General features: G+C 44.6%; 2 protein-coding genes across 5 annotated transcripts in view; one reads left to right on the top strand and one right to left on the bottom strand.

Annotated features, from left to right (window-relative positions):
* Positions 1–207: 207 nt before the first annotated feature.
* CCRL2 (C-C motif chemokine receptor like 2) lies at positions 208–3652 on the top strand. 4 transcript variants are annotated; one of them, XM_038565293.1, is made up of 4 exons: positions 208–341; positions 718–832; positions 1858–1974; positions 2498–3652. In XM_038565293.1, exon 4 carries the CDS (start codon positions 2557–2559, stop codon positions 3604–3606), a length of 1050 nt encoding a protein of 349 aa, XP_038421221.1. In that variant the 5' UTR covers positions 208–341; positions 718–832; positions 1858–1974; positions 2498–2556; the 3' UTR covers positions 3607–3652. The 4 variants fall into 4 exon arrangements, with proteins under 4 accessions (XP_038421221.1, XP_038421220.1, XP_038421223.1 ...); XM_038565292.1 differs by lacking the exons at positions 208–341; positions 718–832 and having other exon boundaries at positions 1402–1974; XM_038565295.1 differs by lacking the exons at positions 208–341; positions 718–832; positions 1858–1974 and adding an exon at positions 2007–2103.
* A 7214-nt stretch (positions 3653–10866) lies between these two features.
* LTF (lactotransferrin) overlaps positions 10867–20611 on the bottom strand; it is a 31333-nt gene continuing 21588 nt past the window's right edge. Inside the window, 4 exon segments of the mRNA NM_001287076.1 lie at positions 10867–11089; positions 12508–12697; positions 13604–13788; positions 15711–15778. Coding sequence (NP_001274005.1) covers positions 11055–11089; positions 12508–12697; positions 13604–13788; positions 15711–15778 — 478 coding nt within the window. The 3' untranslated portion in view covers positions 10867–11054.

Genomic DNA, 20611 nt, shown 5'->3' with positions numbered 1-20611 from the left:
AGAACCCCATGGCCTGAGGCTGGATAAGCAGAATGTTGGGAATCCAGCCAAAATAAAATAATACTGAAAGTGAAGACTGCTAATATCAGGAAGTTAGGGTGGTCCCAAACTTCCAGTGTTTTTCCTGGGGAACTTCAAATTTCACATAATTCTGTGACATCCTTGACGTCCTGCTTACTGGTGTTTTGCTCTATTTAACCATGTAGTGTGTGGGCGTATATCCATGAGGCTTTTCATGTTTCTGAGTTGAGTTGACTCCCCCTCCTTGCCCGGCACAGACCAGTGAGCAGCTGACAATAAGACATGAGCATTATGGAGCCTTGATGGCTTACTCACTCAAGGTCCTGGGGAGGGACAGGGGAGGTGGGGAGGGTGCTGGTGTGGCTCCAAATAGCCCAGCTGGAGGTAGAGCCCCAAGAGGGCGGTCCACGGCCTGGTCCCAGGACTGTGCTGCCATCAGTGGCAGTGACCCCCACTCACTCACAGAAGTTGGTGCAGGGGGTGGGGGTGGCGGCGGGAATGCGGGTGGGGGGTGGGGGTAGTCCTTGCTGGGAAGTGTGCAGAGCCCAGGTTCCCACCAATGCCAAGCCCTCGACGGGTACAGAGGAGGAACTCATCTTTGAGTTAAATTTAATGCTCAACCGCATATTCATCTGGGCCGTTTTATGTTTGTCTTGCCTTTCTTTTAATAGTTTGTTTCTATTTTCATCTTCACAGGTCCACACTCTGAGTTGAAGGCTACCTCAGACACATCTCCGGAATTCATTAACAGGATGTCCTTTAACCAACTAAATGAGTGCGAAACCGCTGTGTAGGGGGTACCCCAAATGAGGTCAGTCACAGGGCCAGGGAGTGCATCGGGAGAAGTTCACATGGACTTTCCAGCCGTTTTGTGTTCCTCTTCTTCATTTATCCTTCTTCCAAGCTGCCCCCCACCCCAGCCTCCCCCTCACCACCACCCACTGCATCCTCTCCTGGAACCCTGAAATCTGGATTTCTCCACTTCCTTTCTCTCGTGCTCCCTCTCCTAACAGAGTCATGGGCTGGCGGGTTCCCCCACAGGCTCTGTCACCCAGACTTGATGCCCCCCACCAACCCCATGGAATTTCCTGGAATCTTCTCAGAGCAGGGTCAGTGCCTCACAGCTTGCCTAACTCCTGGCTTTCCTCACTGTTTTCTCCAAATCCCATGCAGCCACCGCCCCCCTGCTCCTCACTGGTACTGAGCATCTCTGCTCCAGCCCCTTCCCCAAGTGACACCACTCTGTGGCTTCCTTGGTCCCCAGATCCTCTCTTGGGAAACCCACCCACACCCCTCCCCCCAGCTACAGCACAGTGTCCCTTAACAGTGATGGGGAGAAGAGGAGCTCATGCCACTCACTGTGGTTCTCCCTGAGCTTTCTAGATGCCCTACTGGATGTAGGGAGGGGGCTTCTGCTGACGCGAGGAGCCACTGTAGGGAGCTCCCGGCTCTGGGGTCTGGACACAGGGCTACCGCACAGGATGCTTCCTCCTCGGCTGCTGGCTGCCACCTACTCAGACATGCCCTGCTGTCATCCTAACTCATATCACTGGAGAGCAGTAGCAACTCAGTTCCCTTATCTGGAGCAGCCAGGAAGACGCCTGTCACCAGGCCAGGGCTGAGGGTAGAGGGAGGGGGACGATCAAAGGCCGGGTCCTGGGGAAACCAGGGGGAGCAAGGGACTTCCTGCTTTCCTCAATCACTTGAGAAACACTGTAGGGGTCCAGAGGAGCTTTCAAGTTGCTTTCTTTGGGTTATTCCTTGACGACACTGAGACCAGTGACTTGTGGTATAAAGGTCCCACGAGAGAAACAGTGGCTTCTCTTGCCCCTAAAGGTCAAGATCGGCTTCTCAGAAGAAAGGCGGTCTCTCAGCAGCCCCAGACTATTCCCACAGCTGCTTGGATGGTGGCTCAGGAGGCAGTGCCCTGTCCCCCTGGAACTCTGTCAAGTGGTAAGTCATCTGTGTATTTAACCAGTGGAGTCCATGTTGATGCTCGGGATGGTTTCACTTTTGCAATCTTTGTTTCTGTCCTTCGAGAGAAGAACACAGCCAGCCTGTCACAGGAAGCTATTTCACAGGGTGAGCAGACTTTTCAAATGCAGAAATTAGGACCGATACTGATTTCATGACACAGTACTTGGCTCTCTTCGATGGTGTGTTTCCTTAAATATTATCTTCGGATATCACGGCTTGTTTCCACCAGGAGAACTAAAGTTCTGTAAAGAAGTAGAATGCTTACTTTTTTTTTTTTTTTTTTTTATCTGCCCTGTGGTGTTAGCACACTGCTCAAGTATGACGTGAGGGCATAACAAACAGGTCAATTATAGTAGCCGCTCTCAGCAGGTGCAGATGCCTCAGAGAAATGTTTACTTTCAATCTTCCAAGATGTAGACCTATTCTGGGTAAAATGAAGTACCAGTAAAGGGAGAGGATGGCTGCATGGACACTAACCCAATTTTTTTTCCCCCTCCAGGACCACCCAGCCGTATGAAGAGGAAATAATCCTTGGCTTCTCCACAGGGCAGCCTGAAGATGGATAATTACGTGACAGCCCCAGAGGATGACTATGACGTCCTCATAGAGGATGATCTGAATAACGATGAAATAAAACTGTGCCACCTGTACGAAACCAAGATCCTGTCAACCCGGGTGTTGCCGCAGCTCTACGCCACCGTGTTCCTGGCTGGTCTCCTGGGCAGTCTCTTGGTTGTGCTCATCCTGGTAAAACATAAAGGACTCAAGCACATGGGAAATATCTATTTCCTAAACTTGGCAGTTTCAAATTTGTGTTTCTTGCTTGCCCTGCCATTCTGGGCCTATGCTGCGATGCATGGGGAGGTTCTCGGCAACTCCATGTGTAAAATTCTAGTCATACTTTACTCCATAGGCCTGTACAGTGAGGCTTTCTTCAATATCCTCCTGACTGTGCAAAGGTACCTAGTGTTTATCAACGTGAACTTTCCCTCGACCACGAGGGCAATGCACTGGGGCATCATCTCGAGTGTTCTGGCATGGGTCTTAGCCACTCTGGTCATTTTGCCTGAATCCATGTTTTACAAACCTCAGATGGAAAGCCAGAAATACAAGTGTTCCATTAGCAGACCTCACTTCCTGCCGGCTGAAGAGACATTCTGGAAGTATTTTCTCACCTTAAAGATGAACATTTTGGGATTTCTTTTCCCACTGTGCATTTTTGTATTTTGCTACGCGCGAATGAGAAGAATACTAAGGTCTGGAGAGAGGGGGAATGGCCTTCACCAGCTGGTTTTCGCCATAATGGCTGTCTTCCTTCTGATGTGGGGACCCTACAATATTGCACTTTTCCTGTCCACTTTCAAGGAATATTTCTCTCTGCACGACTGTAAGAGCAACTACAACCTGGACAAAAGCGTTCAGATCCTTAGAATTTTCGCGACCACCCACTGCTGCGTCAACCCCCTCCTCCACGTGTTCCTCGACACCACGTTCAGAAGACACCTTCGCCGCCTTTGCTCTGTGCATGACAGCAGTCTGCTCCAGTCCACTGAGGAATCTGCACGAGCTGCACCAAGGGAAGAACGTGACCATTCTACCAAAGTGTAAACTAGCTTCTGTCAAAGGCAGAATAAATATTGATTTTTGTATCGTTGCATTGTTTTGTGTAATCTTTTTACACACTTTTGTATATAAAAATAGGTTATGGGAAGAAAAGCGAGGTGGTGAACAAGCATTTTCCAAGCTCTGAGTCTGTCTCAAGTGTTGTGCGAGGCTCTTTGCAAACCTGAGCCCCTTTGCGCCTCAATACTTGACCGTGGATTTGGGTGGAATTTGTCTCATTCTGCTAAGGGGGATACTAAGGCTCAGACATTTGTCTAGGCTCACACAGCTAGAAAGTGGCAGGACTGGGGCCCAAACGTGAGTGCCATTCACTCCAGAGCTAACACACCAAACTTCCAAAAACTGGGCAAGGAAACACAAAAATTAATATGTACTCTTAAAACCAATAAGACCACATTCCAAACTAGAAGCAACCTATTCATATAGAAGTAATTGTTCAGGCACATTTTCTTGCAGGTAATTGAAAGAACTGGCAGGCTGGAAGCTATGGGTAAAGAGGTAAAAATGACATGCTCTGTGGAATTTGCTAGGTCTCCTTGGCTACTTGCTACATGAATAGTCTGCATAAAATAACTCCAGGCAAGAATATTTTCAAAGGAATTGAAAAAAACACTAATTCAGTATAATCTGAAGTGGAATCTGCTAAAATGAGTTGTAACTGATGGGGGTTAAAATATGTGTTGAGCAGGAAAAGGCTTAGTTGGGAAAATTTACAAAATTTGTGAAAATGGATAAGTCAGTGGTTATTCATTATTGATACTGCGTGGAAAATTTTGGAATTTACGATGTGCATTAAACTGGTAGCGTCAACAATGAATTTTATGTGCTGCCACAGACTTAACCATCATTAGTTCTATGGATTTCTTTCAGAAATTAAAATTGAGGGGCACCTGGGTGGCTCAGCTGGTTGAGCGTCTGTCTTCGGTTCAGATCATGATCTCGGGGGTCTTGGGATCAAGTCCCACATCTGGCTCCATGCTCAGTGAGGCATCTGCTTCTCCTTCTCCCTTTGCCCTTCCTTCCTTTCTCTCTCTCTCTTCTTTCTCTCTCTCTAATAAGTCATTAAAAAATCAATAAAATCTTAAAAAAAAAGAAAAGTTGAATAACCTGATTCACTTTATGACACAGCAATTTAATGGTGTAGCAGTGGCAGGGACTCCATGGAAATTGTCCTGAACAAGAAGGACTGTCAATATCTATTATATAGAACACTGAACAGCTTTGAAAATTAAATTCATATGTTTCTTAATAAACTCAACCTAACATTACAGGGCAAAATAGCACTTACATATGAAACATATTGTGTAGTCGAGTCACTTGACAACTCTTGTTTGGATCACAAGAAATGTCAAGCCTCTTTATACACTTCCCATGTGCTATGTCAAAAGTAGGATTGGACCTAGAGGGTGTTCTGCTAAGTGAAATAAGTCAGACTGAGACAAATGTCATAGGATCTCACTCACATGTAAAATCTAAAACCAAGCGAAGGAATAAACAAACCAAAATAAGAATCGGAACTATAAACTCAGAAAACAAACTGATGGCTGCAGAGGGGAAGGGGGAGGGGAATGGGTAAACTGGGTGAAGGGAAGTGAGAGATAGAGGCTTCTAGTTACGGAATGAATAAGTCAGGGGAATAGAAGGCACAGCATAGGGAACATAGTCGATGATATTGCAATAGTGTTTGGTGACAGATGGTAGCTCCACTTGTTGTGGGCACAGCATAAGGTGTAGAGAAGTTGAATCACTATGTTCTACACCTAAAACTGATGTAACATTGTGTGTCAACTATACGCAGATAAAAACATTTTAATAAATAAAAATTAAGAAGTAAAGGTCCAAAAAAATGTATACCCTACATTAACACTGTGCTGCTCCCATGGCCTCTGGGTGGCTCAGTTGGTTGAATGTCTGACTCTTGGTCTCATCTCAGGTTTTGATCTTAGGACTATGGGTTTGGGCTCCACATTGGGGTAAATAACTCTACGGCTGGATAATACTTTCACTTTTTTTTTTTTTTAAGTAGGCTCCATGCCCAGCGCAGAGCCTAGTGTGGGGCCTGAACTCATAACCCTAAGATCAAGACCTGAGCTGAGTTAGAGAGTCAGATGCTTAACCTACTGCACCGCCAAGGCACCCCAGCTGGATTTTTTTTTTTTAAGTTAAGTAGCAGGAGTGCCTGGGTGGCTCAGTTGGTTGAGTGTCTGCCTTTGGCTTGGGTCATCGTCTCGGGGTCCTGGGATTGAGCCCCATGTCAGATTCTCTGCTCAGCAGGGAGTCTGCTTCTCTCTCTCTCTCTCTCTCTCTCTCTCTCTCTTTCTTTGCCACTCCCCCTACTTGTGCTCTCTGCTCTCTCAAATGAATAAAATATTTTTTTAAAAAAATGTTAAGTTGCAGAAATGAGATCTCTGCTCTTATACAAACTTATATCAAACATGTTTTCTGGGGTGCCTGGGTGGCATTGTCAGTTAAGCACATGACCTGGTTTTGGCTCAGGTCATGATATCAGGGGCATGAGATGGAGTCTCCTTGGGATTCTCTCTCTCCTCTCCCTCTGCCCCTCCTGCTTGTGTTCTCTCTCTCTCTCTCTCTCATAAGTAAATAAGTCTTAAAAAACAAAAACATATTTTCTGAACTTGGTGATTTTCAGACCTTGACACAAGGACAAAAGAGATTTCCATATTTTTAAATCAATTTGTGCAACTGGAGAGCTTCCATCTTATCTCCAGTTGGAGGTGGTCTGAAATCTAATGGCATGCCATGCTAGAAGGTAAACATCAGGTGAAGAATCTAATAGAATTCTAGAAATGTCTTCTCAGTGATAAATATGCACTATGTATATGCTGGCAGACTGGTATCAGAGTTTGGCAGCACCTGTGTGAAAAGACATTTTCAAAGACAAATCATGTAAAATTTCTCTGTGGATCAGCTTTATGGGATGAACTTTTGCAATCCACTTTAATAATAGGGAATATCAGTTTTGAACCTCAATTAAACAAAAGTTACCCCCCTGACTTCCACTCTTCTCATTAGTAGACCTGTATCACACAAAAGAAACTGTACTGCAATTATGAGTTGATACACATACCATGCCACCACAACCCACAGCTTCCACCTTACTTCCTCCATTCCGTATTTCTTTCCTCCTCCTTTCCTTCATGGTAAACTCTAGATCCCAAAAACATCAACACATTTACTCATTTTCTCAATCACACATATACACAACAGTCTCCAGGGTTGCTACTCTCATAGTGCTTATAAACGGAAAGACAGATATAAGAAGGATAGGGAGGAGCACAAGTAGGGGAGGTGGCAAAGAGAGAGAGAGAGAGAGAGAAGCAGACTCCCTGCCGAGCAGAGAATCTGACATGGGGCTCAATCCCAGGACCCCGAGACGATGACCCAAGCCAAAGGCAGACACTCAAACCAGCCCTAAAGATGTAGCCTGGAGTGGGAGAGATGAAGCTGTCACTGGCCCCGGGAGAGTGATTGATGTTATGAGATTTATCAGCGGTCTTCCTGGAGGGTGTCTGAGCTCAGATGTGAGTGATTCCCCCACAGGAATCCTGCACCTGCTCCATCTTCTCTTTCTATGGGGTCTATGCAGGTGGAGGGCAGGCGGAGTCCTGATTATGACACATCAAGGAGGGACACACTGAGCCTGAAATCCAGCCTATGTACATGGCTGAGTGGGCCGAGCTCCCCGGCGGGGGCTGGGCACACTGTGGGAAAGGGGTACCTTTCCTGGGCTTCGTACAGAGGCCCTGTATGGACAGCTCTCTGCTCAGGCACCATGAAATGCTCTACTATCACTGTTCTAATGCACTTTCCCTGCCATCACACTGTCCCCCTTCCTGTGTGTGGGCAGACGTTCATGGGAATCATTCTGCCACCAGGACAAACAGGAAAGCGGGTTGTCTCCCTCTGAGACCAAGCTCAGGGGCAGAGGGAATTCAAGGAAGTAAGCCAGGGACAGCCCCAAGTCAGTGCAGGACTGGAAGGTCTTGCCAGAGGGTGGAGAAGCAGAGAAGCAGACACAAGTGAAGACCATGCAGAATGCAAGGTCGAGAGCTTTCCCTGGAAGCCTGTGAGAAGCTAGGGCTTGGAGGAAGTGAAAGCAAGGACGCCAAACTGCGCCCTCACTCCATTCAGTGTGAAAAGAATGTGGGAGCCAAAGGTCGTGTGGCAGCCCAGGGCTTGCGCTACACAGAATGCACTGCCTGTGGGAGGAGAAAGAAGCATACGGGCAGTTACAGGACTGGGCAACACATTTCCCATTTCTGCAAGAATTCATGAGTACAAAGGTCTGAGATGGTTTACCACAGATATAGTTTCGGGGTTGGTTTGTCCCCAGAGATATGAGACACACAGAAAGAGGCATATTTCTCTAGTAGCTAAGACAAAATCCACAAACTGGTTCCTTCTCATGCCTGGAACCCTTGACCATCATCCCAGCCAAGCTGAAGCAGAGGAGATGTGCTATTTCTTCTTTTCCTCCATCTTGTCCCTGCCTTACCCCAGATTCTCCATACCCTCTATCTCTCTAGGGGTGATGCTGTTCTTTAAAACTCAAATAGCAGGCTGTGGTACCAGTTTCCTGCTCTGCAGAGGGCTCCGAGTCCTACTCAGCATTCCCACGGCCTCCCAGGGCCTCACCTGCTCACCACCTGTCACTCATATCCTTCTGCTGCCTCATTACTGATCTTCACCACCTGTCATTTCCAGAAGCTGTGATCTCTCCCCATATGCAGACACTGTCCTGGTGGGTGATGGCCAAGATGGATCAGTCCTCCATTCGTATCAGGCATCAGTGATTAAGGATCCTGGCCAGCAGAGACAGGAATTGTCTCTATGACTATATTCTTCTTTAGAACCTGACTGGCTGTGTTCCTGGGGCCCATGCATCCTCTCCGAGCAGATCTTTCACCTTCTCCACATTTCCTCACCTGTGGTTGACTCTAAGTTCCCCATTCACCCAGAAGAGTGGGTCAGCTCTATTGATTTGGTTTCAAAATCTCACTCTTAGGGTAGAGGGCTCACCTTTCTCAACCCCAATGGCCATGTGACACGATTTCCTAACATATCCTCTGCTTCCATCCTGAAATTCAGACTCCAGCCATTTATTTCATTCTTGCTCTAACACTGGAAATGACCTACTTTGGGCCATGGTGTTTCCAGCCCAGCAGGACTGTTGCTTCAGTTGGGAGGAGCAGGTTGGTGCTCATCCCACAACCATGGCATGGGTGGTGGTGATTTGCTTACCTTCTCTATTTTCATGACTATGAGCCTGATGTATAGATATTTATGTGTGTTCTGTTGACAACACTAAATTTCAGAAAAGAGAGACATAGGCTTAGGGTTGAAATAATGAAGGTAATGCCTCAGATCCAGAAGAGAAATAGTGTCCTATTGCCAAAATATTCACTGCTTCCTCCCACTGGGCCTCTCCCTGCAAGACATCATATGCCTGCCTTGTTGATGTCGTGGCCACTCAACTTACTCTGAGCAATGAAATGATGGGAATGGCAAAGCCATTGCCCCTACAGAAGCTTTAGAAGTTATTGTGAGGCATCTCCAATTCTCCTTTCTGTCTTCAGGCCAGCAGACCCCAGGTGGAGCCACTTGTTCAGCCCAGATCTCAGAACAAAGGTATGAGCTGAGCAAAAGAGCCACTGGTGCAAAGACATGGGTGTGAGACAAAAATAAGCACTTGTTGTGTAAGCTGCTAAGATTTCTATAGAACTTAGCATGAGCTGATGGATGCAGTGATGTTAGATTTTCTCATTTAATTTCAGCTAGAAAGGGGATTTCACTGGTGGGCTTTAATTTCACCTTCATATCTTATTTATACAAGAAAGTTCATACTGTTCAAATGTCATGCTTTGTGGGGCTGTTATTATAACTAATATGGCAACAGCATCAAATGTTGCTCACTGAATAACCTTCTCAGGCTACTGAGGATACACGGCATAACTGGGCCATAATTATAGTAGCAAAAAAAAAAGTGAGTTTTCATCCTAAGCTTAGGGGACCCTAATTCATGTCCTTTCAGAGCCCGGTGCAGGCAGCAGCAAAGCTACCTACCCACTGATGGTGGTCAACACTGCCACCCTTGTCTGACATCAGCCTTTGAAGGTACAGTCTTCCTCTGGTTGGCATGGGTTTACTTGTTGGGTCCAATGAGCCAAAGGAAAAACTGAAAGCCAGAAAATGACCCCTTCCCAGGGAAAAGTTAGCAATCTGAGAGAGCTGGTACCTAGCCACCCCTGAGCCCCACTTTCTGGAATAAGGTCCACATTAGTAGCTGAGACCACATCATTTGGTTCTTTCATAGGTCAGAAGCAAAAGCCTGGAGAAGAAAGCCACAGGGAGCACACTGAAAGAACAAAGCATGGACCCTCCACAAGGCAGAGGAAGGCAGGCCAGAGAGGAGGATGAGTGGTATGAAAGCTGAGGGAACGGGGTTCGAGAAGGAGTGAGAGGACCATGGGGTCAGGAGTGGCTACGGGCTCAGGGGAAGAGACCTGGAAACCCTGAGAAGCTGGCAGTTTGGGAGGGCATGGGTGTCCTTTTCCAGAGCCACTCAGGAGAGAGAACAGGTTAGAACCCAATCACAGTGAGGTGCACAGAGAATAGGAGAGTGGCCCGACTGCTTGCTGAAGGAATAGAGGGCAGCCCACCTGGCCCCTGCTCTCTAGAGCTGGGCTGAGGGAAGTGGGGGGGAGTGTAAATGAGTGAGTGGAGGTTAACCAGAGGGGGAGGGACAATAAAGCCAGTCAGAAGGCCAAGGGACAGAAGGTTGTCACCTCTCCCTATGATGCCTGTATTTGTACATTCACTGTACCTGATGCAATCTATTTAAGATACCAAATTCTCAAAAATCTTTGTGATACCCAGTTTCTTTCACCAATGCCTCAATTCCTACTCCCTATCCCTCTCCCTGCCCTAGAAACACATGCACACAAAGCACATATACAAACACAGGCACACACGCGTACACGTGCACACACGCTTACACACCCACCCCAGCACACACAGCAACAACCATGTGAACAGCCATCCAGATGCCCTTGGGGTAACCAGATGCTGGGCCTGGTCTTTGCTTCTAGACAAGCAGGCACTGAACCCAAAGGGAAGAAAAGGAGCCCGACCTGGAAAGTGTGGAAGGAGAGATCCAGCTGTGCCAGTATCTGATCAGACACATGATTTCTATATAAAATTCTAGAAAAGATGAATGATGCTTTATAAGGAATGAAAATCGAAAGCCTTTCTCATTTTATTTATTGCAAGGATGACAGCAAGGAGCTGGGAAAGCAGTTGATTGGCCAGGAGGGGAGAAGGCCCAGTACCCCCAAGGGGGAGGCTGTAGGAGCAGTGAGGGGGAGGGGCCGAGGCACCTCTGGGGAAAAGGCCAGGCAGTCTTCTCATGTGTTTTATCTCCTCAGGAAGGCGCAGGCTTCCAGAAGCGCTGTGGGACACACCAAAGCAGGATATTCAGAAACAGATTTCTCTTTTTTTACCCGAGTCGACCAAGGAGGGTACTAAAACACAGACTTTCCCCCTGCCTTCTCCCACCAACCCTTGGCCAGCCAGCTCTGTCCCCCACATCCTGAGCCACTTCCTGCCCTGGCCTTAGTGACACAAGATCCATCCCATTTGTCTCTAACTGAATCAACAGTCATACTCAAGTTCACAAGACATGAGTGGTCCTCTGACGTGAGCCATTCATCACCCTCGTCTTTATGCAAATCTGTCTGCAATGGTGTTCACTCAGTCATTCACTAGTACTCTGGGGCCTGCTTTGTGTGAGGTACTGTGCTAAGTGCCAGGGATTGAGCAGGGACAGAGGGACCCTGCCTTCAGCCAGCATGTACTCTGTGCAGTCCTGAGCTGGCTGCTCCCAAGAATAGCCCCACAGCCTCTTTCTCAAAGCCGAGTCCTAGGGCCACCCCATCACAATTCCCCAGATGCTGGTTGGTAAAGAGCAGCGACACTGTTGACATTTGAGACCTGGGAATTCTTTGTTGGCAGGGCTCTTCCATGCTTTATTTAGCAGCATCTCTGGCTTCTGCCCATAGACACCAGCTGCACCACTCACCCTTTCACACCCCCACCCCACCCCAGCAACTTATAAGAATCAAAAATACCTCCAAGCATTGCCGAATGTCCCCTGGGACAGTGGGGGACGGGAGGGGGGTCACTCCACCTAGCTGAGAACGACCAGTACAGAGATTTTTGGTGCCACCCCATCCCTGGACCACCACCAGGCCGACACCTCCAGCTGTCTGATGAGGTGCCAGGAATGGGACTCTGGGTGACCCCCATGCACAAGGGAGGCAATACACACTAAAATTTTAGATTAACCACCTGGAGCCTTACAACGCTCTGCAATATCTTATAAATGTTTTTAAAGGAGCAAATTATTTGTCAGTATACTTTCCTGGCTAAGATACTTTCTTGGAATTTGTACTCTCAATGGTTGGTATTTACGGTAACAGTCTAGAGACCAGAATTTGTCATTTCCGAACACATACGTGCATATATACACACAGACACACATATATATATACGTGTGTATATGTACGTATACCTACACAAGTATACCTACATGCAGATACACACACACTTCATTCTACTGAACAAAATGAATGATCCGTTTCTAAGAACCATGACAGGCACTCTCAGCATTATAAAAATTTAGCCTATCACCACTGCCTTATTTTTCTCTAAATCTTACACCTCATCACTGATGCTGTTGCTTCCTGAGGTGCAGGGATACACACTGCCTTAACATTTTTATTCCCATCTCCATTCCTAAAATGCTGTCTGGCCCTCCAGCCTCGCCACCCTCCACTCATGGTGGCTCCTCCAGGCTGTTGCACTTACGGGAGGCTGAACACTGTCTCAGATTAGCAACGGCCGTGACATAGGCTGATCCCAAATATTCTTCATATGTGTTTTTGCCTTGGAGTTTGGCCAGACACTCAGTGTTGTCATTGAACAGAAGATTTTTGGTTTCAGACTGGAACAAGCAAAACTCGCTTGGGCATTTGGTTCCATTTCTTCCAAACTGCATCTGTGATAAAAGGGCAGACAGTAAGCAAGTGGCCAAGGGAAACAGGAGAACGTTTAGGATTAGGAGAGGCCAAGGACCTCTCTTCCATCCAGGCTCAGGCCTGGGAAGCCTACAGAAGGAAAGGAGCTGAGTTCTGGAGCCCTTCTACCTCTTGGCTGAGCCCTCCCCTGCCGCATGTCCTCCCGTGGCCCCGGGGTGACAGACCCACCAGGCAGTGCCGGGGCCCCTCACTACTTCCGATCCCATCTTCCATCTTCCCTCCTTGTTCATCTGTGGCCTCTTCCTGTAGAACCTCTGCATGACTAGGTGATAGCTGAGAATTTCTGAGGTCTCCCCCAAAAGGTGGTCACCTACAGCATTCTGACAGGGCCAGCTCTCCCACACAGGCAGTCTGCATTGGAAATCTCTGCCATTGGTTAGGACATTGCCTCGGGAGGGTCACTTAGCCTCTCTTGGCCAAAGTTCCTTCTCCGTGCTCCGGGGCAAGAGCAACACACCTCAGCGATGAACCACCTCCTAGCAGCATGAGTGAGTGTGCCATAGCGAGGTTACTGTACCTCTGATTACCATTCCAGGACCACCGTCTTTAAAGCACACCTGGACACCTGATGTTCTACTACCAAAGTAGAAGTTCCAAAACAGAATCACAGACTTTAAGGAAATTGCATGGTTTCTTTCAAACCGCTTCCCACAGATAGCCTTCAATCCACAGAAGTTCTGGGTTTGTTGTTTTAGAGATTACACATGTTCTCACTGAGACTCTGGGCAGCTCCTCAGCATGAAGCAAACGCTGTCACCACCAGCTTCAAGCAGAGGGACTGCAAAGAAGGGCTCTGGACAGACTGCTTCACCCAGCTCTGGGACCCGTGTGGTTAAGAGAGGGCAGGAGGCCCTCGTGATCCGCACCTGCTGGAGGAGCAGCACCTGCTTCAGGTGTTCGGCCTTTTCTTCCCGAGATACCACAGCATGGTTTGGAGCCATGGCCAGGTGACATCTCCGAGCCTCTGTCACAGGCTGCCGGGTGCCATCAAGACACAGCAGTTCAAAGTCCTCCAGCTTCAAATCCCTGGCCCATGGCTCAGGGTTCCCTCCTGGAGAGAGAAAAAAGAGGCAGCATTAGCCACAGGGCTGCCCCGCTTGGTCAAAGGTCTTTTCTGGGTGGGTCCGACGAGTCCCCTGGCCTCCTGAAACGGTCACGTGTGGGTCGCAGTGATGTGAGGTAGAGTGCAGGAAGCTTTGTCCGCACGAGCTATGCAAACTCCAAATACAGCAAGTGTCAGTGCTGCTTCCATACAAGGGGACAAGATTCGAGAATATAAAGGAGCGAAGCCCTGACACATTCTAACATTTTACAATGTGGATGAACTTTGAAAATGTGATGCTCAGTGAAAGAAGCCAGTCACAAAAGTTTATGTGGTTCCATTTATGTGAAATGTCCAGAATGGGCAAATCTACAGATACAGAAAATAGACTGGTGGTTGGCAGCTCTGGAGGAGTGGGGAAAGGCGCAGGGGTACTGTATGGGGGTGTGTGAGTGTTCTAGAATTGGACTGGTGGGTGTGGAGCTCCGTGAATGTGCTAGAGACCACGGAACTGCACACTTTGAATGGGTGAATTTTTATAGCATGAATTATATCTCAATAGAGTTGTTAGTTTTAGTTTTTGTTTTTTTGAGTTGTTAGTTTTTTAAAAGAGAAAGCCTTCCACCTGTACCGTATTTTCCAATGAGTTCCAGAAGAAGAATATCTGGTTTATGTTCAAGAAGAAATTGTTTTCTCCTTCCCTTCATATTCAAATGCTCTTAGTGTCTAACTAGAAAAAGAACGGGAACTTCTACAAGTTTATCAAATATGATCCATCAATTTAAAAAAATACAGTTGTGAAATCCCAAAGAAACCTATACTTAAATAGGTTTCTCTATTTAAGTCACTCTATGACATCACTCTAGGGGATCAAGATGAGTCATGATGAGTCCCAAGTAATGTACAGAACTATTGAATTGAATCAGTACACTGTACACCTGAAACTAATATCACACTGTGTGTTAATTATACTTCAATTTAAAAATATGACATCAAACTGATCCCTGGAGATCACCTAGATTAATGGTTCATAAATCTGAAACACAATTGTATGTATGTCTGTGTCTAAGCAAACACAGGTTCATTGTTTAGGTCCCTGCTTCTCTCCTTCTACCCTCCCCCCTCAAAACAAAAGCAAAAACACTTTATCTGTTCTCTCAGCTTTTGTCTATTTGATATTGAGATCATTCCAAATTTATAGGTCTGTCCTCAGTCCCTTTCCCAAGAGACGTGGGGAGAATCAGAAGGACGGAGGAGTGGCCATGACTTGGAGGAGGCAGTTCTTTCTCAGGGGGTGAAGTGGCAAGTCATCTGCTGGGGGCCGTGGGGGCCAAGTGAGGACCGAGTGGGGGCTCAGGAGAAGGCTGCAGTTTGGAAGGCAATCAGATGGCTAGGGGTGCTGAAGTTAGCAATTATTATTCACCTTCCATTATATGTCTTTGCCTTTGGGGGCAAAGACTCTCAAGGAGTTTCCAGACTGCGAGCTCACATGGGTCCAAATGAAGGTCCTTACTTCCTTTCTTAAAACTATGGCACAGGAAAATAAATAAATAAATAAATAAATAAATAAATAAATAATAAATAAATAATAAATAAATAAATAAATAAATAAATAAATAAATAAATAAAAAATAAAACTATGGCACAGGGAGATGTTGTGCTTCTGTGGTTAACTAGACAAAGCCAGGGAGATATTTGCTACTGAGTATGGCTGGTGTGTGTGTGTGTGTGTGTGTGTGAGAGAGAGAGAGAGAGAGGGAAGAGAGAAGAAATTTGGCTTCAAAATCAATGTCACACTCATAGACATACCATATGGCATAAGGAGGTAAAGAATTTTGGAAGTAACCTGATCCAAAGCCTAGAAAAGGTTATAACAGCTTCCCAATTGCAAATCTGAATACTGGGACATGAGAGGGAAACACTTCACTTACCGTTTGTGTTCTGCAAGATAGTGGAATCTCTCACAAATGCGACATCTCCAGCCTTCTCTGCCAGGCACCTAAAATGTTCCAGAATATAAACACATTGCCAGAGAAGAAAAACTATTAGGGTTTTCATAAATATTTGTAAGATGCATGCCAAAAACTAAAACATGGAAGTAAACACGGAACAGATAAAGGCAAATATTTCCAGGAACTTATGATTTAAAATGGTAGCTTGAACACATATGCTTGTGAGCCTTCTCTGCTTCTAGAATCCCAATAAAATGACATTACTGAGATTGTTGGGGTTTGGGGATTTTTTTTTTTTTACATTAGTGAGATATTTTTTAAGCCATAAACCATGAGCAAAAGGAGGGCAGGAGGAATAGAGTAAAGATACTGTGGACAATGTTTGCAAGGTGGAGAGCAAATCAATGAACAGGAATTGATCCAGCAGAGCAGAGACAGCTGTAACGTAAGCTGGAAGTGGGGCGAGCCCAGAAGGAAACTGATGTGCGCTGCAGAACTCCAGAAAGGCTTATTAGTTAGAAGTACTAGGCACCACTGAAAGTGGCTGAGACAGGAGGACTGGATAGAGTGTGTACAGACATGGCTTAGGTGCCCTCCTCTTCCATGCGGATGTAAAATGACTCCCCCCACACCCCAGCAGAAGACTGAAGGTTTGTTCACAAGAGATTGAACCTGAACAACATTAGAGACACAGAGCCAAGCACAGTGGAGAGCAGAGGCCCAACACTGATATCAGAGTATACTGAAAATCTATATTCCAGAAGGTTAAATCATAACCTCTTTCCCCCACGCAGCCTCCCAAGAAGCATACAAGATGATTCTTTCTTTGGAAAACCTGATCAATCCAAGAAAAATTCCTATAGATTCTCATATTTGGATGCCCCATAGTGAAATGACACACACCAATTGCCCCACAGGTGAGGCTCATAAGTCAAGATGTGGTACCTGACACAGAACAGTCAGCGCTAGTATTTCATTCTTAAATATGGACAAATGGCCAGAAACCACTGAATCCTTGAAGAAATGCTAGAAAAAATGTAGACTGAAAAAAATAGCTAATTATATTCATAATATACAGAGACAATACAGGAGACAAAATAAAACTTTTTAGACTATGATTAATATCATTAAGGAGATGAAAGAAAGTGCAGAACTCATAAAACAAGAACAAGCAGCTCTAAACAAAGGACCAGTCAGAAGACAAAGTGTTCTTAGAATGTAAAAAATCATCATCATAAAAATTCTAAAAAATGATATATGATTAAGCTAAGCAAATACCCCAGAAACTGGAAGATAACAAAAAGTAAATAATAAAAGATAAATAAGAAAATGAAATGATAATCCAAGAGTCTATAATTTAAGAACTAAAGTTTACAGAGAAATCAGAGAAAACAGGGTAGAAATTATCAAAGACATAATGATGTAAAATTTCCCAGAACAATTTGAGCTTCCAAATGAAACAGGCCCACCAAGTGCCCAATCCAAAGGATTAAAAGGAGACCCACATGAAGAAATAGAAGTATGAAGTTTCAGAACACTAGAGATTTTTAAAAATCGTTTTTTAAAAACTCAGAAACCTCTTAAGAAACTCATTTTCAAAGCATTTTACTTTTGATAAAACCCCAAATGAATTTTTCCTAAAGAGTATTTTTCATTCATTATTAAATCTCTGTAAATTGAGAGAAATATATATTTAAGAAGGAAGTATAGGTGTTTGATTTCTTTAATCTTTACAAAATATTCTTTGTGTCAACCTGTATATCTAAGACACTTTCTAAACCTCCTGAACCTTATTCTCTCAGAATGAGGAAGTTACAAATAAATTGTTGAAAACTCAAAAATAATCTTTTTTCAAAAAGGAACAGTCAGATACAAAGAATCAGGAATTCAAAGTGGTATCAGATTTCTCAACAGAAATTCCAGATCTAGAAGACAATGAACTAATGTTTTTTTTTTTTTTTTAATTTTTGAATTTAGTGTAACTTCTGTCTTTCTGTTACATTCTGGATAATTTTTTCACATATCTTCCTCAATTCTTTTTTTAGCTATGCCTAAGCTGTTTAACCGGTCAACTGCATAGTTGGTTTCAATTGCTATATTTTTTTCCTTTCCAGAAATTCTTATTCTTTTATAAAAATACTACCGTATTGTTTCTGCTGGATGTTGCTTCTGATAACTTTTCCCCTGTGTATTTGGTTAATATTGGTTCCTTTTGACTATGTACTGCTCATTGTTATTGAGACAGGATTTTTGAGCAATCTTTGAGGCCTATCCTGAAGGTGCTGTCTTCCAGGCAAGTTTCTAGAGGGGCTGCTAGTTTGGGACCACTTTTAAAAATATTTATGAGGGGCACCTGGGTGACCCAGTTGGTTAAATGTCTGCCTTCAGCTCAGGTCATGATCCCGGAGTCCCAGGACCGAGCCCCGAGGTGGCGGATTCCCTGCTCATTGGGGGGGTCTCCTTCTCCCTCTCCCTCTGTTCTTCCCCCACTCATGCTCTCTCTTCTCTCACTCTCTCAAATACATAAATAAAATCTTTTTTTAAAATAATAAAAATATTTATGATTTGAGAATTTCTGGACCATTTTAGGGGATATGAGTTTGAGCTGCAAATCCATGCAGGAGGTAGCTCATGGATTCAGTTTCTCACGGATGGTGTATATTCTTCTCCCTATTTTCCTCAGTATCCACCAACTTGATGCCCCCAGGAGTAGGTGGGGAAATTACTTCTGATTCATTACTCTCTGAAGGTGTATGTAACTTGTGTATTCAAGTGTGTCCTCAGGACAAAGTGAACACTTAGCTCTCTGAATTCCTATTCGCCCTTAATAATCTTACTCCTTTGTCATTTATTCGGTAGTCCTAAGAACGTGTGTATGTGTGTGCACCTGTGGACTAATTCAGCATTTTTGCTTGTTTTTAGTGAGAGAATTGGTCAAAATAGCTAACACTGTCATTTCCCAGATATGGAAAATCCAAAATCAAAATCTCTAGGGATGGAAAAAAAAATCTCTAGGGAGGGGCACCCTGGGTGGCTCAGCTGTTTAGCTCCATCTTTAGCCCAGGGTGTGATTCTGGAGACCGGGGATCGAGTCCCGCATCGGGCTCCCTGCATGGAGCCTGCTTCTCCCTCTGCCTCTCTCTGTCTCAGTGTCTCTCATGAATAAGTAAATAAAATCTTAAAAAAAATTTTTTTTAATCTCTAGGGAGAATGTTTTTCGACCTACGCTTAGTTATCCAGCCCAACTGTAAATCATTTCAAAGGTAATATAAAGACATCTTCAGGCAGGTAATACTCAAAAACCACCAAGGCCAATTCAGCCTTTCTCAAAAAGATGTGTTTTGTGCCAACAAAACCAAGAAAGTGAAAGATATGATATGCAGGAAACAGGCAATTTAACATGAAGTATGCAGAAGGGAAATCCCAGAATGACTGTCAAGGGGAATCCCAGACCACAGATGTGCAAGGGATCTAGAGAAGCATCTGATGAACCCATGTCAGCATTCACTCTGAGTATGTATCGTTAGCAGGTTTACATTACTGGCTAGCAGTTTTGAGATGAATTACTGATTTCTTTTTTAAGCACAGAAAATTAAGAAAATAAAAAAATAAGACACCTACTAACTCTAGAGTAAACAAAACCTTTGTACCATAAGGGAAGTGCAATCTTATTATACACATATTTAATACAGGAATATTTACATATTCATAATAACGTAAGCACATATACGACATAAATTTGCTGAGTTTAAAAGCGGGTGAAATTCATAGTTGTGAGTAGAATAGACATAGGAGCAGCAGGAGAGGCTGGAATCTCTTCTTCCATAATGGAAAGTCAGTGGAAAATAGCTGAAAACTGAAAATTAAGAACCAGTAATATAAGATTGTTAGTTAGAAATACAGCAGTGATGGGAGTTCTGGTTCCAGCTTTCAGTTTAGACAAAAGACAAAGCATTTCCTTCTCATATAACAGGAATACTAAAGTGTGGTGTTTCCAATGAAATAATACTTTCCCAAAAGTTTAAAAGGAAAAGCACATGACTCCTCTGGGTTTTTATCACATATGTGTCTACTCAATATTTCTGAGCAGAATCACATCACAACTTTTCCATTTGCAAATCTTTAGTCTTTTTTAAAAATATTTTATTTATTTATTTATTTATTTGAGAGAAAGAGAGCATGAAAGAGCACAAGTAGGGTAAGGGCAGAGGGAGAAGCAGACTTCCTGCTGAGCAGGGAGCCTGATGCAGGGCTTGATCCCAGGACCTTGAGATCATGACCTGAGCCAAAGGCAGACACTTAACCCACTGAGCTGCCCAGGCACCCCAGGAAATCTTTAGTCTTTTAAAGATATTCTTATAAAGTCACAAAATATTTTTAGGAGTCACTCACACTATAGTAAAAGTTATGTCTATATCATCCCATCATTGGAGAGAAGGCTACTGTATTTATATATTAAGTTCAAAGACCCCGGTTGTCCACTGTCATTGTCAGATCCATGATGCCATCTTGTGGTCCAATATTTTTTTGCCTTTCCTTTTCTTTTCTTTTCTTTCTTTCTTTCTTTTTTTTCTTTCTTTTTTTTTTTTTAGTAGACTCCATGTCCAACATGGAGCCCAATGCAGAGGTTAAATTCACCATTCTGAGATCAAGATCTGAGCTGAGATCAAGAGTCAGATGCTTAACAGACTGAACCACCCAGGTGCCCCAAGTGCAATATATTCTTGGTGAATAGAGAAAAAGGAATTAGAAAGGACCCCTGAGAAATGATCCCAGCATTTGTAGGAGCAGGGTGGTAACTGTGAATTGTGGATAGTTACTGTGGATCACTAAGTGGTTAGAACTGGTAAATTCCAAAAACTTATTTTTTGGTTTATCTT

The sequence above is a fragment of the Canis lupus genome, chromosome 20 (assembly GCF_011100685.1).
Source record: "Canis lupus familiaris isolate Mischka breed German Shepherd chromosome 20, alternate assembly UU_Cfam_GSD_1.0, whole genome shotgun sequence".
Lineage (NCBI taxonomy): Eukaryota > Metazoa > Chordata > Mammalia > Carnivora > Canidae > Canis > Canis lupus.
The sequence above is the reverse complement of the archived record's forward strand: the minus strand, read 5'-3'. Positions and strand labels throughout refer to the sequence as shown.